The sequence below is a fragment of the Balaenoptera ricei genome, chromosome 1, assembly GCF_028023285.1.
Source record: "Balaenoptera ricei isolate mBalRic1 chromosome 1, mBalRic1.hap2, whole genome shotgun sequence".
NCBI lineage: Eukaryota > Metazoa > Chordata > Mammalia > Artiodactyla > Balaenopteridae > Balaenoptera > Balaenoptera ricei.
The window spans coordinates 109,137,567-109,151,145 of record NC_082639.1 but is presented as its reverse complement, the minus strand read 5'-3'; the positions used below and the strand labels follow the sequence as shown (position 1 = coordinate 109,151,145).

Below are 13,579 nucleotides of genomic sequence, written 5' to 3'. Positions count from 1 at the left end.
AAGCATTTTTACCTGGTTTTCCTACCAACCAATCTAACAACTGAACTTCAACTGAACAAATCTGAACTTCCAGTTAGCATCTGTCTCTGTCATTGATATCATCCAAAAGACTTCTTTGACATCACAGCTTCCTTTCATTCCATATACAATTACATGGTAGGCCTTGTTGATTATTCTGTCACAACAGTATTTGGGGCAATCATTTTCTTTTCAGTTCCATTGACCTATGTCAAATCCTTGTAATTTCTCCCCTGGATTTCTGCAGAAGTAGAATCCACCTAAGTGGATTTCCTGCTTCTAGTCTCTCCCCTCCCCGAAATAACCTGGATCAGTGTTCCTTAAAATCTTAACTTCGAGAAGTAGTATTTCCAGATAAAAGATGAATATTTTTAATTATAAATATGTCACATGCAATATTTAGAATACACTGATACTAAAAAATTATTTGTTGTTTATCTGAAATTCAAATTGACTGGCCAGCTTATATTTTTATTAGCTAAATCTGGCAATTCTATCCGGAGAGACTAAGTAAAACTGATGTATCTGCAGACCACCATTTTAAGTAATTTAAAAAACTGGCTTACCATGAACTTACCAAAAAACTTGTGATAGTTAAAAATTTAATAGTAGTAATGGTGGCCTCCCATCAAGCCTCTTAGATAGCCTCAACCACCAGAGGGCAGTCAGCAGAAACAAGAAAAACTACAATCCTGCAGCCTGTGGACCAAAAACCACAGTTACAGAAAGATAGACAAGATGAAAAGGCAGAGGGCTATGTACCAGATGAAGGAACAAGAAAAAACCCCAGAAAAACAACTAAATGAAGTGGAGATAGGCAACCTTCCAGAAAAAGAGTTCAGAATAATGATAGTGAAGATGATCCAGGACCTCAGAATAAGAATGGAGGCAAAGATTGAGAAGATGCAAGAAATGATTAACAAAGACCTAGAAGAATTAAAGAATAAACAAACAGAGATGACCAATACAATAACTGAAATGAAAACTACACTAGAAGGAATCAATAGCAGAATAACTGAGGCAGAAGAACGGATAAGTGACCTGGAAGACAGAATGGTGGAATTCACTGCTGCGGAACAGACTAAAGAAAAAAGAATGAAAAGAAATGAAGACAGCCTAAGAGACCTCTGGGACAACATTAAACGCAACAACATTCGCATTATAGGTGTCCCAGAAGGTGAAGAGAGAGAGAAAGGACCAGAGAAAATATTTGAAGAGATTATAGTCAAAAACTTCCCTAACATGGGAAAGGAAATAGCCACCCAAGTCCAGGAAGCGCAGAGAGTCCCATACAGGATAAACCCAAGGAGAAACACGCCGAGACACATAGTAATCAAAGTGGCAAAAATTAAAGACAAAGAAACATTATTGAAAGCAGCAAGGGAAAAACGACAAATAACATACAAGGGAACTCCCATAAGGTTAACAGCTGATTTCTCAGCAGAAACTCTACAAGCCAGAAGGGAGTGGCATGATATACTTAAAGTGATGAAAGGGAAGAACGTACAACCAAGATTACTCTACCCGGCAAGGATCTCATTTAGATTTGATGGAGAAATCAAAAGCTTTACAGACAAGCAAAAGCTAAGAGAATTCAGCACCACCAAACCAGCTCTACAACAAATGCTAAAGGAACTTCTCTAAGTGGGAAACACAAGAGAAGAAAAGGACTTACAAAAACAAACCCAAAACAATTAAGAAAATGGTCATAGGAACATACATATCGATAATTACCTTAAACGTGAATGTATTAAATGCCCCAACCAAAAGACATAGACTAGCTGAATGGATACAAAAACAAGACCCATATATATGCTGTCTACAAGAGACCCACTTTAGACCTAGGGACACATACAGACTGAAAGTGAGGGGATGGAAAAAGATATTCCATGCAAATGGGAATCAAAAGAAAGCTGGAGTAGCTATACTCATATCAGATAAAATAGACTTTAAAATAAAGAATGTTACAAGAGACAAGGAAGGACACTACATAATGATCAAGGGATCAATCCAAGAAGAAGATATAACAATTATAAATATATATGCACCCAACATAGGAGCACCTCAATACATAAGGCAACTGCTAACAGCTATAAAAGAGGAAATTGACAGTAACACAATAATAGTGGGGGACTTTAACACCTCACTTACACCAGTGGACAGATCATCCAAAATGAAAATAAATAAGGAAACAGAAGCTTTAAATGACACAATAGACCAGATAGATTTAATTGATATTTATAGGACATTCCATCCAAAAACAGCAGATTACACGTTCTTCTCAAGTGCGCATGGAACATTCTCCAGGATAGATCACATCTTGGGTCACAAATCAAGCCTCAGTAAATTTAAGAAAATTGAAATCATATCAAGCATCTTTTCTGACCACAACGCTATGAGATTAGAAATGAATTACAGGGAAAAAAACGTAAAAATAGACAAACACATGGAGGCTAAACAATACGTTACTAAATAACCAAGAGATCACTGAAGAAATCAAAGAGGAAATAAAAAAATACCTGGAGACAAATGACAATGAAAACACGATGACCCAAAACCTATGGGATGCAGTGAAAGCAGTTCTAAGAGGGAAGTTTATAGCTATACAAGCCTACCTAAAGGAACAAGAAAAATCTCAAGTAAACAATCTAACCTTACACCTAAAGCAACTAGAGAAAGAAGAACAAACAAAACCCAATGTTAGCAGAAGGAAAGAAATCATAAAGATCAGAGCAGAAATAAATGAAATAGAAACAAAGAAAACAATAGCAAAGATCAATAAAACTAAAAGTTGGTTCTTTGAGAAGATAAACAAAATTGATAAGCCATTAGCCAGACTCATCAAGAAAAAGAGGGAGAGGACTCAAATCAATAAAATCAGAAATGAAAAAGGAGAAGTTACAACAGACACCACAGAAATACAAAGCATCCTAAGAGACTACTACAAGCAACTTTATGCCAATAAAATGGACAACCTGGAAGAAATCGACAAATTCTTAGAAAGGTATAACCTTCCAAGACTGAACCAGGAAGAAATAGAAAATATGAACAGACCAATCAGAAGTAATGAAATTGAAACTGTGATTAAAAATCTTCCAACAAACAAAAGTCCAGGACCAGATGGCTTCACAGGTGAATTCTATCAAACATTTAGAGAAGAGCTAATACCCATCCCTCTCAAACTCTTCCAAAAAATTGCAGAGGAAGGAACACTCCCAAACTCATTCTATGAGGCCACCATCACCCTGATACCAAAACCAGACAAAGACACTACAAAAAAAGAAAATTACAGACCAATATCACTGATGAATATAGATGCAAAAATCCTCAACAAAATACTAGCAAACAGAATCCAACAACACATTAAAAGGATCATACACCACGATCAAGTGGGATTTATCCCAGGGATGCAAGGATTCTTCAATATACGCAAATCAATCAATGTGATACACCATATTAACGAATTGAAGAAGAAAAACCATATGATCATCTCAATAGATGCAGAAAAAGCTTTTGACAAAATTCAACACCCATTTCTGATAAAAACTCTCCAGAAAGTGGGCATAGAGGGAACCTACCTCAACATAATAAAGGCCATATATGACAAACCCACAGCAAACATCATTCTCAATGGTGAAAAACTGAAAGCATTTCCTCTAAGATCAGGAACGAGACAAGGATGTCCACTCTCACCACTATTATTCAACATAGTTCTGGAAGTCCTAGCCACGGCAATCAGAGAAGAAAAAGAAATAAAGGAATACAAATTGGAAAAGAAGAAGTAAAACTGTCACTGTTTGCGGATGACATGATACTATACATAGAGAATCCTAAAACTGCCACCAGAAAACTGCTAGAGCTAATTAATGAATATGGTAAAGTTGCAGGATACAAAATTAATGCACAGAAATCTCTTGCATTCCTATACACTAATGATGAAAAATCTGAAAGAGAAATTATGGAAACACTCCCATTTACCATTGCAACAAAAAGAATAAAATACCTAGGAATAAACCTACCTAGGGAGACAAAAGACCTGTATGCAGAAAACTATAAGACACTGATGAAAGAAATTAAAGATGATACCAACAGATGGAGAGATATACCATGTTCTTGGATTGGAAGAATCAACATTGTGAAAATGACTCTACTACCCAAAGCAATCTACAGATTCAATGCAATCCCTATCAAATTACCAATGGCATTTTTTACGGAGCTAGAACAAATCACCTTAAAATTTGTATGGAGACACAAAAGACCCCGAATAGCCAAAGCAGTCTTGAGGCAAAAGAATGGAGCTGGAGGAATCAGACTCCCTGACTTCAGACTATACTACAAAGCTACAGTAATCAAGACAATATGGTACTGGCACAAAAACAGAAACATAGATCAATGGAACAAGATAGAAAGCCCAGAGATTAACCCACGCACCTATGGTCAACTAATCTATGACAAAGGAGGCAAGGATATACAATGGAGAAAAGACAGTCTCTTCAATAAGTGGTGCTGGGAAAACTGGACAGCTACATGTAAAAGAATGAAATTAGAATACTCCCTAACACCATACACAAAAATAAACTCAAAATGGATTAGAGACCTAAATATAAGACTGGACACTATAAAACTCTTAGAGGAAAACATAGGAAGAACACTCTTTGACATAAATCACAGCAAGATCTTTTTTGATCCACCTCCTAGAGTAATGGAAATAAAAACAAAAATAAACAAATGGGACCTAATGAAACTTCAAAGCTTTTGCACAGCAAAGGAAACCATAAACAAGACAAAAGACAACCCTCAGAGTGGGAGAAAATATTTGCACATGAAACAACAGACAAAGGATTAATCTCCAAAATATATAAACAGCTCATTCAGCTCAATATTAAAGAAACAAACACCCCAATCCAAAAATGGGCAGAAGACCTAAATAAACATTTCTCCAAAGAAGACATACAGACGGCCACAAAGCACATGAAAAGATGCTCAACATCACTAATTATTAGAGAAATGCAAATCAAAACTACAATGAGGTATCACCTCACTCCTGTTAGAATGGGCATCATCAGAAAATCTACAAACAACAAATGCTGGAGAGGGTGTGGAGAAAAGGGAACCCTCTTGCACTGTTGGTGAGAATGTAAATTGATACAGCCACTATGGAGAACAATATGGAGGTTCCTTAAAAAACTAAAAATAGAATTACCATATCACCCAGCAATCCCACTACTGGGCATGTACCCAGAGAAAACCGTAATTCAAAAAGACACATGCACCCGAATGTTCATTGCAGCACTATTTACAATAGCCAGGTCATGGAAGCAACCTAAATGCCCATCAACGGACGAATGGATAAAGAAGTTGTGGTACATATATACAATGGAATATTACTCAGCCATAAAAAGGAACGAAATTGAGTCATTTGTTGAGAAGTGGATGGATCTAGAGACTGTCATACAGAGTGAAGTAAGTCAGAAAGAGAAAAACAAATATCGTATATTAATGCATGTATGTGGAACCTAGAAAAATGGTACAGATTAGCTGGTTTGCAGGGCAGAAGTTGAGACACAGATGTAGAGAATGGACATGTGGACACCAAGGGGGGAAAACTGCGGTGGGGTGGGTATGGTGGTGTGCTGAACTGGGCGATTGGGATTGACATGTATACACTGATGTGTATAAAATTGATGCCTAATAAGAACCTGCAGTATAAACAAACAAACAAAACAACTAATACTAAACTTTCATTGGGGTATTTGTATGGAAATATGTTAATATAAATGTTTCAGACATTACATGAAATTTCTAAAAATCTTATATTTGTATTTGTATGGAAAAAAAATAGTAGTAATGGTAACTGTTTAATATTGGCAAGCTGAAAACACGTGCAATAGGGCAGGTTTCACAATCGACTTCTTAATTTTTATTTCTACTAAAATTAGAAAATCTAAATGCACAATGAGCTTGTCAGATATTGCAATGAGTGTTTGGTGGCTACTAGATAATTCTGAACAGTTGAATCTAGCAAGGATCTAGCGTCATGGGGAGCTTCTAATTGAAGACAGCTTTTAGTAGTGTTAGATCCTAAGTAGAAGAGCATATGGCAACCTAAAAAACTGAAGATTTCAATTTGGGAAAGAGTAGTTGTATTCAATTGCATGGATTGCATTCAGCTCTGAAAAGCATTTTTTCCATACAGTTGCAACATTTGGATGTGGTTGAAAATATGTTGAATAATGTGTCATTCATTTTTTTCTCTTAATAAGAAAGAAAATTATCATGTATTGGGAAATAATAAACTCCTGGCAGTAAAGGCATTTGCATAAAAGTCTGGTTTTCTTACAAAATCCTGATACTTTGTTCTTTTTTAAAAAAAATTAATTAATTTATTTTTGGCTGCGTTGGGTCTTTGTTGCTGCGCACAGGCTTTCTCCAGTTGCAGAGAGGGGGCGGTACTCTTCGTTGCGGTGCATGGGCTTCTCATTGCGGTGGCTTCTCTTGTTGCGGAGCACAGGCTCTAGGCGCGTGGGCTTCAGTAGTTGTGGCTTGCGGGCTCTAGAGTGCAGGCTCAGTAGTTGTGGCACACGGGCTTAATTGCTCCACAGCATGTGGGATCTTCCCGCACTAGGGCTTGAACCCGTGTCCCCTGCATTGGCAGGGGGATTCTTAACCACTGCACCACCAGGGAAGTCCCGAAAAATCCTGATACTTTGTTCTTAACATTAAAAATATGGCATTTAGAATTTCAAGTAATAATTCAGGTTAATAAAAGTAATGAAAATGTTGCTCAGATAAGCCATTTGAACAAGCCTACTTGGAAAAATTAAAATAGTTTTTGTTAGCATTATCTGTATAGTAAAGAAGGGATTTTTACTCCAGCCCTTATTTAGAAACTTGTGAGAGCACCTTCCCCATTACTGGCCTCCATATTTTATTGTGGAAAAAGCAGTGTTCTAACAGTTGCCTGTTTCTTCTCAATGATTATGCTTACTGGCTGCTATTACTATATACATAGTGATATATTTACAGTTTACACTACTTTGTTATATGTTGAATCAGAATCAGGAGAAATATTGTTTGACTACCAATGTTCTCTGAATAAAACACGAAGTGGGCTGACATTTCGCTTATTGTAGGAATAATATCCTTTGTACACCCAAAGCTACAACCCCATCAGTTTTGATCATAAGCTACCTTTTTCAGATTTTCTCATACCTCTCAAAATAATTTTTTAAGTGAAAATTTTTCTAAATGAAAATGTCTTCTTCTATAACCTGAATTTTTAATGATAAACCAAACAGGAAGTTTCTGGGCATTTTTCCTTGTGTACCACATATACACTGTGAAATGATTCATATTGTGTACATCAGTGTGTCCACTCGTAAGATAAACGTCTGTTTAGCAAGTACAGGGTGATACTGCCCTTTCATGTTGTATACCATGATTTTGTATGATATTGATATTTGATTAGGGATTTTTGCCAATAGCTTGTTATACTTTCTCCAAGCAAAATATTTATTATTAACTGTGTAGCTAGTTGCACCAAGTTATCTCTGAAACAAAGTGACCTTTACCATTTTTTTTAAAAATGAGGGATGTAACTTGATCATTTTTTATCCACAAGTTCATCTATTTCATTCTGGAAAACATTACTTTGCTTTTATTCCAGAAAAATACATTTCTTGGCAATGAGGTTATTGTATTTGGGTCAAAACTGACTTGAAGGCTTTGATGGCTTTCCAAGTCATTGACAAAATTTCCTGACAGTCGAGGTGTAGTGGGCAAGGGACAAATGGATGCTAGCCCAATAAAATCCAATTTTTAGATCTTCATAGTTGTACTTCCTATTTACTGTTTATTTGTTTATTTTTTGTTGCTTGGATCAACTTACCACATTTAAAGCCACATAATAATTCATATTCTATATCTGCACTGCAGTCTTGTTTAATAGCTAGCTACCTTTAATACGTAATTTGAATTGAAGTACTTGTTACCTTTATTCACCACTACTTCTAATGCTTCAATGTACTTCATTTGAGTGAATGATTTTTCTCTTTTTGGTGAATTGGAAATATAACACAACAAAATGGTAACAAAGAAAAATTTAATTTTAACAAATGTAAACAATAATATACAAATTATGTTAAAATACCTTGGCTGAGATAAACTATACTGATAACTAAATGAGAGAAATGGATCTGTGTAATCTTTGTAGTACATATACAACCTACAAGAATTCAAAGATGCTCAATAGCATAATGGGATTTCTGTTAAAATTAGAATAAATGTATGTTAGACAATTTGTGACAGATGTGTGAAAAGGTAGTACACTGTAGTGCTAAAACAGGGGGATGGGTGGAATATAGTCCCAGAGTCAGCCTTCTTCAGTTTGCCTCCCGCACCACTACTTACCAGCTGGGTGTCCCTTGCTTAATCTCTTTGCTTCTGTTTCCTTATCTGCAAAATGTAAATAATAGAATCTACCTCACAGTGTTGTTATGAGGATTAAATGAGTAAGTACTTATAAAGCAGTGTGGACAGTGTCTGGCTCGAAGTGCTCAATGCTTCCTATTATTAGAAAATAAATCTGTGCAATCATCTTACCACTTCTCTACTAAAAACCCGTCACTATGTCCCTATCGTTGATCAAAGGAAGTTATCCCACTCTTAATCAAAATACATTGCCTCCTGTTTAGGCTGTCGGTATCTCCCCTACCAGACATTAAGCGCCCAGATCCTCTTACACTACCAGTTCTATAGCAGGCATTCAAAACTTGCTGAACTTTTTCCCACCAGGGACAAAGGTCCTTAAAAGAGGGAAAAACTAGAAAGGATTACAAATCACTAAGTGAAGTTTAAGCAGTAGGGCACCTAAAGAAGATTTACAAAACAAATCATCTGCAGAGTGGCCAACCAGGCGAATCCACCACCCTGCGAAGCTTTTTAGTAAAATTATTTTTCACTGACGTCACTCGACCGCTGACCTCTAAGGTAGAAGAGGCGGAATTAGAAAGACAGCTGGACTTCTTCCTCGCCCTCCCTCCTCCACTGGACAGGCTGGCGGCTCCGTGGCCAGCCCTGCTTCTGGTCGACTTGCGATTCCATTGGTCAGTTTTCCCGAGGAGGCTGGCCTTGGGGCTGACCCCGCCCCCTCTAGGGGCGGGTCTCTCCGTCATAGGGGCTGGGGACGGTGGGGCGGGGGGGCGGTTGCTGCAGCCGCCATCTTGGATTCCGCGGTAGCGTTGGCGGCAGTACGGCGCCGCGTCTGGGGAGTGGCTCTCCCCTCCCCCTCCCCCCGGTTCCTTGGCGGTGGCTCCTCCCACTGGGGGGGGTGCGGCGGCGGTGGCATCTACAGCTATGGCGGCGACTACTGCTAACCCTGGTGAGGAGACGGAGGACTGGGGTGCCTCTCAAGGAGGAGGGGCTGAAGGGGTTGGCAACTGGGTAGACCCAGCGCTGAGGGGCCGTAGTTGCGCCTGAGGGCGCTGGGACGCGCGGGGGTGGCTACGGGGCGGTGGGGGAGGGGAATGACCTGGGGGAGGGGCCCGCCCCTGGGGAACAGGGGAGACCCGAGGTGGAGGGAGGGAGCAGGCGGGTGGGAGTTGGGGATTCCTTGCCCCGAGTTCTGTTCGAGCAGCTGTCCGTGCGGGGCTGGCCCACCTCCACTCTTGTGGCGGCGTTCTGGTGTGCGTTGTGGTCCTCTTTCAGCCTTCTGCCCACTGTGGACCTGCTTGATGCCGAATAACTGTGGGCAGTGTGGCTCGTTTTACTTTAAAAGTAGTTGGTACTCATAGGACCACGTTGCTGTTTAGCTGAGGTGTTACTTCCAAACGTTTAGATTTTAAATTTTAAAAATCTTTGAATTCATACTCAGTTTCTTAAAATAAAAAAGCTGTACCTCCTCCCTCCCTACCGAGGGCTATCCTTTGAAACTTGTGTTTATGTATTAAGAGGTGCCTCTAGTGTCATTAGCTGCTGAAGGCAGAGGTTTGTGTAATGTTTGAGTTACAGGATAGATCTTGCCAACAGCAAGCATCCAGGACCCAGATTTAAATCTTGTTAGGTGGGTCAAGGCAGTTCCCATTCTTTAAGAAAAGTTCAGTTCATGCTATTTCTCAATGAACATCTCTTCTAAAGTGGGAGCTTGAACGTTAAAAATCTAGTCAGTCATGTCTAAAAGATGGAATGGGGTGTAGTGCAGCAGGTCTAGACAGATCAGGTCTTCAAATTCCTAGTCCCAGTCCTCTTTCCAGTACATTACAGTTATTTCTCCCTAGGAAGTATTTCATTTTAGGGATCCTAGTTTACTTTGCTGACCTTGGCTATTTCCCAGAAATCCCTATCTTTGATAGCCTTAAAAAAGAAGTGAGAGGTGGGGGTGAATAACTTGAAAATATGGTAGTGGGAAGGATTCACTGCTCTTCCCTTGTTAAAACTTAAATTGGATTTTTTTCGTGTCTCTGAAAGGCAGTAGTATTTTACAATACTCAGCTTTTGCTATTACAATTGAGTCACTGAAATTTACTGTCTTTCCTACCATGTTTCTGGGAACAGACCTATTTAAAGAAGTTAATTTGTCACATGTCAATATCATATTTTTAAATCTTTTAAATTTTTTAAGAGGAAAAGGAGATAAAGTTAATGGCTAAAATTGCATTGCAGGAAGTGCTGAGTGATGGAATAAAATCAGAAAGATGCTATTATTATGGCAGACCTGACCTTGAAGTAAAATAACCTGTTAACTAGGGAGTAAATAAACAAGATTTTAAACTGATAACACATTGCAAAATACTTATATAACCCTAGTCAAGTTGCAAAGCATTTCTCTTATTAAGAGGTGGCCTGGGTAAACAAGTTTAGTGCATATGTCAGAAGCTTTTTTCCCAGCAGCGTGGGTGGGGTTGCTTTATTTTGTTTTGTTTTTTAAACAACAGTAACCAGAATGACAATCTCTTGACCACATTTTCATTAGCTGATCAATATCAACTTAAATCTGTAAGCAGAAAATAACATTCATTTGTGCAGAATCCTTGCTTATGATGAAACAGTTACTTTGTTTATTGCCCTTTGTCAGCCTGCTTCTGCAATTTTTAGGGTTCTTTTTTGATGTTGGATAATTCTCCCATCTCTTCCAAGTTATTGATCCCAAGTTCAACACATGATAATTAAATTAGAAAGTGCATTTTCCTCCTTCAATTCTCGTTTTGCCCCTTTGTATCAAAAGGAAGAGATGATAGCTGCATTGTGGAGTTTTGGTAGCCTGTTGCATTTTGGGAAGTGAGGACCATAAATGTAGGGACACAGGGTGGAAATGAACTGTGCTCAGTGAAAAGAAAGTAAATGGTTTTCAGGTCAGAATTCTTTGTTGCATGGTCAAACCTTTTCTCCTTAGAGTAATTTTAGGGACTAGGGACATCAGACTGATTTCTTTGAGTTTTTTCTACTTTGTCATTTTGCTAGTTAAGTTTCCCTATGGTTCTTGTTTGTTCTGTCCTCACATACGTCTGCAAAGAATTTTGGTAATAATTATTTAACTCTTCTAAGCTTCATTTAAGTTAATCCTTAGTGTTAATAACAATACTTGATGATCATTTTGGTTGTATTTAGAGTTTGATTTAGAGACTGTTGGTGGCCCTTCAGGGTCTTGCAGGGGACCTGGTTCCTTCGCATTTTTCTCTATGTCTTAACATGGTGCTGGATCAAAAGAAGAGTAAGATATGGTTTATACTCCACAATCTAAGAGTTATGTTTAAGTAATAGTTCTAATGTGGTGGTGGCTTTTTTCTGCGTAATTGATAATTCTTCATATTCTATTATTTTTCACTAATTCTACTTACCATTGGCAAGTAGAAGTGAGTGGGTAGGTGGTCCATGAAGTCTTAGGCTATATCTTTCTTGTCTATGGAATACTAAAAATTTTGAGAAACATTTAAAAAATTGCATGTGTGATTTGTAATGCATTGGCTAAGGCACTGTTTGGGAACAGATTAGTTATTTGATTTATAATTCAGTATTCAAACCAGAGATGTGAATGAATTTTTAGGAGAGCAGTTTTCTCCTCCCTTGATTCTGGTCTCTTTCCCAGGGACCTCTTTTTGTGGTATTAGGTACCATTTATTGTGGGTAGAGAATGGGTAGAAGGCAAAGGAAGGAACACTTGTTTGGGTTTGTAAGGCTGACACTTAGGAAAACTTTTTTTTTTTCACATAATTTTTACTTCCATAAATTACAGTTTTTAAAGCATCAATTAGCAGAATTCTTACCCATTACCTTTACTTAACCTTTTTCAGATACGGGAAAATAGGAATTTATGCAGTATAAAATTACGATGCCAAGATACTTTAAAAATTATATTGTATTGCAAAAACCTATTTCAAAAGTGTTTAAATATAGTTTACTAATTCAGCAATTGAAATACAATTAACATTTTTGAAAAAGAACCTTAATCCATATACTTTTTATGCTGTTCGAATTGTGGCACCAAACTGAATCTTTTCTGTTTTTTTAGAAATTAAGAAGTAGATACTTCTGCATTCTTGGAACTTTAGTTTTCTTGTTGTTTTGAAATAGTGGTCTCTCACTTTAGTTTTTTGCATTCCAGCCCTACTCCTCTACTCAAACAATCCAGTAACAGATGAGAATACGTTGTTCCATGGATGTTTTGTGAAAGTCTTTTGTGGTTGTCTGCTATGGATGACTTTCTTCCAAGGCAGTAACAATAGGGATTTCCACAGTACCAAGTGGTGGTTGATCTTCAAAAAACTAAATTGCAACACTCAAGGAAACTAAACATTTTTTTCCTTGATTTTACTTAGGTTATGACATTTGGAGCATATTTAGTTTCAAAACCAGTAAAATTTGAATCCTTAATTGTAGAAACTGTCTTTGGAACCATCTTTTTTTTTTTTTCCCTTCAGGCTATTTACAATATTTATTTTAAATGTTAATTCCCTGGCGGTATAGTCCTGTATAGAGGTGCAAGGGTGACATTTCTGTCAGTGCTATCCAGTGTCTCTGTGGTTGTACAGCTGATCTTATTTAGATGTAACAGTAAAGGAATACATTTAAAGCTCTTGTGAAATGCAAGGCCTGAGCTCAGTGGAGTCTATTTGGGCCCATCATCCACACCCAGTGATAGGCCCTGCCTGTACAGCCATCTGTTTTTAAGAATGCTGCCTAATATGCTCTGATGATTTCAATAAGTAGACATCAACGAATGTTGAAGTTGGATTCAAGATAACTCCTATCATTTTACATGTAAGAAAACAAACCTAGAGAGAGGAACTGGCACATTTAGTAAACATCTATTAAGTTCTTACTACATGCCAGGCTACACTTTCCTGTTTTGTTGGCTATTCTGTATGTTAGAAACCATCTCTTAGTTTCCAAATAAATTCTCTAAATTTGCATCTCTTTTCATCATTTCTTCGTTTTGTATTTGTCCCTTCACATTTTCTCTGTAGTTGAGTAGACAAACTAAGTTTATGACTTTAACAACTTAATTAGAATTTAAGTTCCATGAGAATAGGACCTTTACCTCCCTTGTTCACGACAGCACCCTACT

The 13,579-nt window shown here is 37.7% G+C and overlaps 1 protein-coding gene across 4 annotated transcripts in view; it reads left to right on the top strand.

Moving 5' to 3' along the window:
• Nucleotides 1-9,235: 9,235 nt before the first annotated feature.
• ARNT (aryl hydrocarbon receptor nuclear translocator) overlaps nt 9,236-13,579 on the top strand; it is a 65,116-nt gene continuing 60,772 nt past the window's right edge. For all 4 annotated transcript variants that reach the window (XM_059930429.1, XM_059930420.1, XM_059930410.1 and 1 more), the window contains exon 1: nt 9,236-9,397. In XM_059930429.1, the coding sequence (XP_059786412.1) occupies nt 9,373-9,397 (25 nt within the window). In that variant the 5' untranslated portion in view covers nt 9,236-9,372. The remainder of the gene's footprint in view (nt 9,398-13,579) is intronic.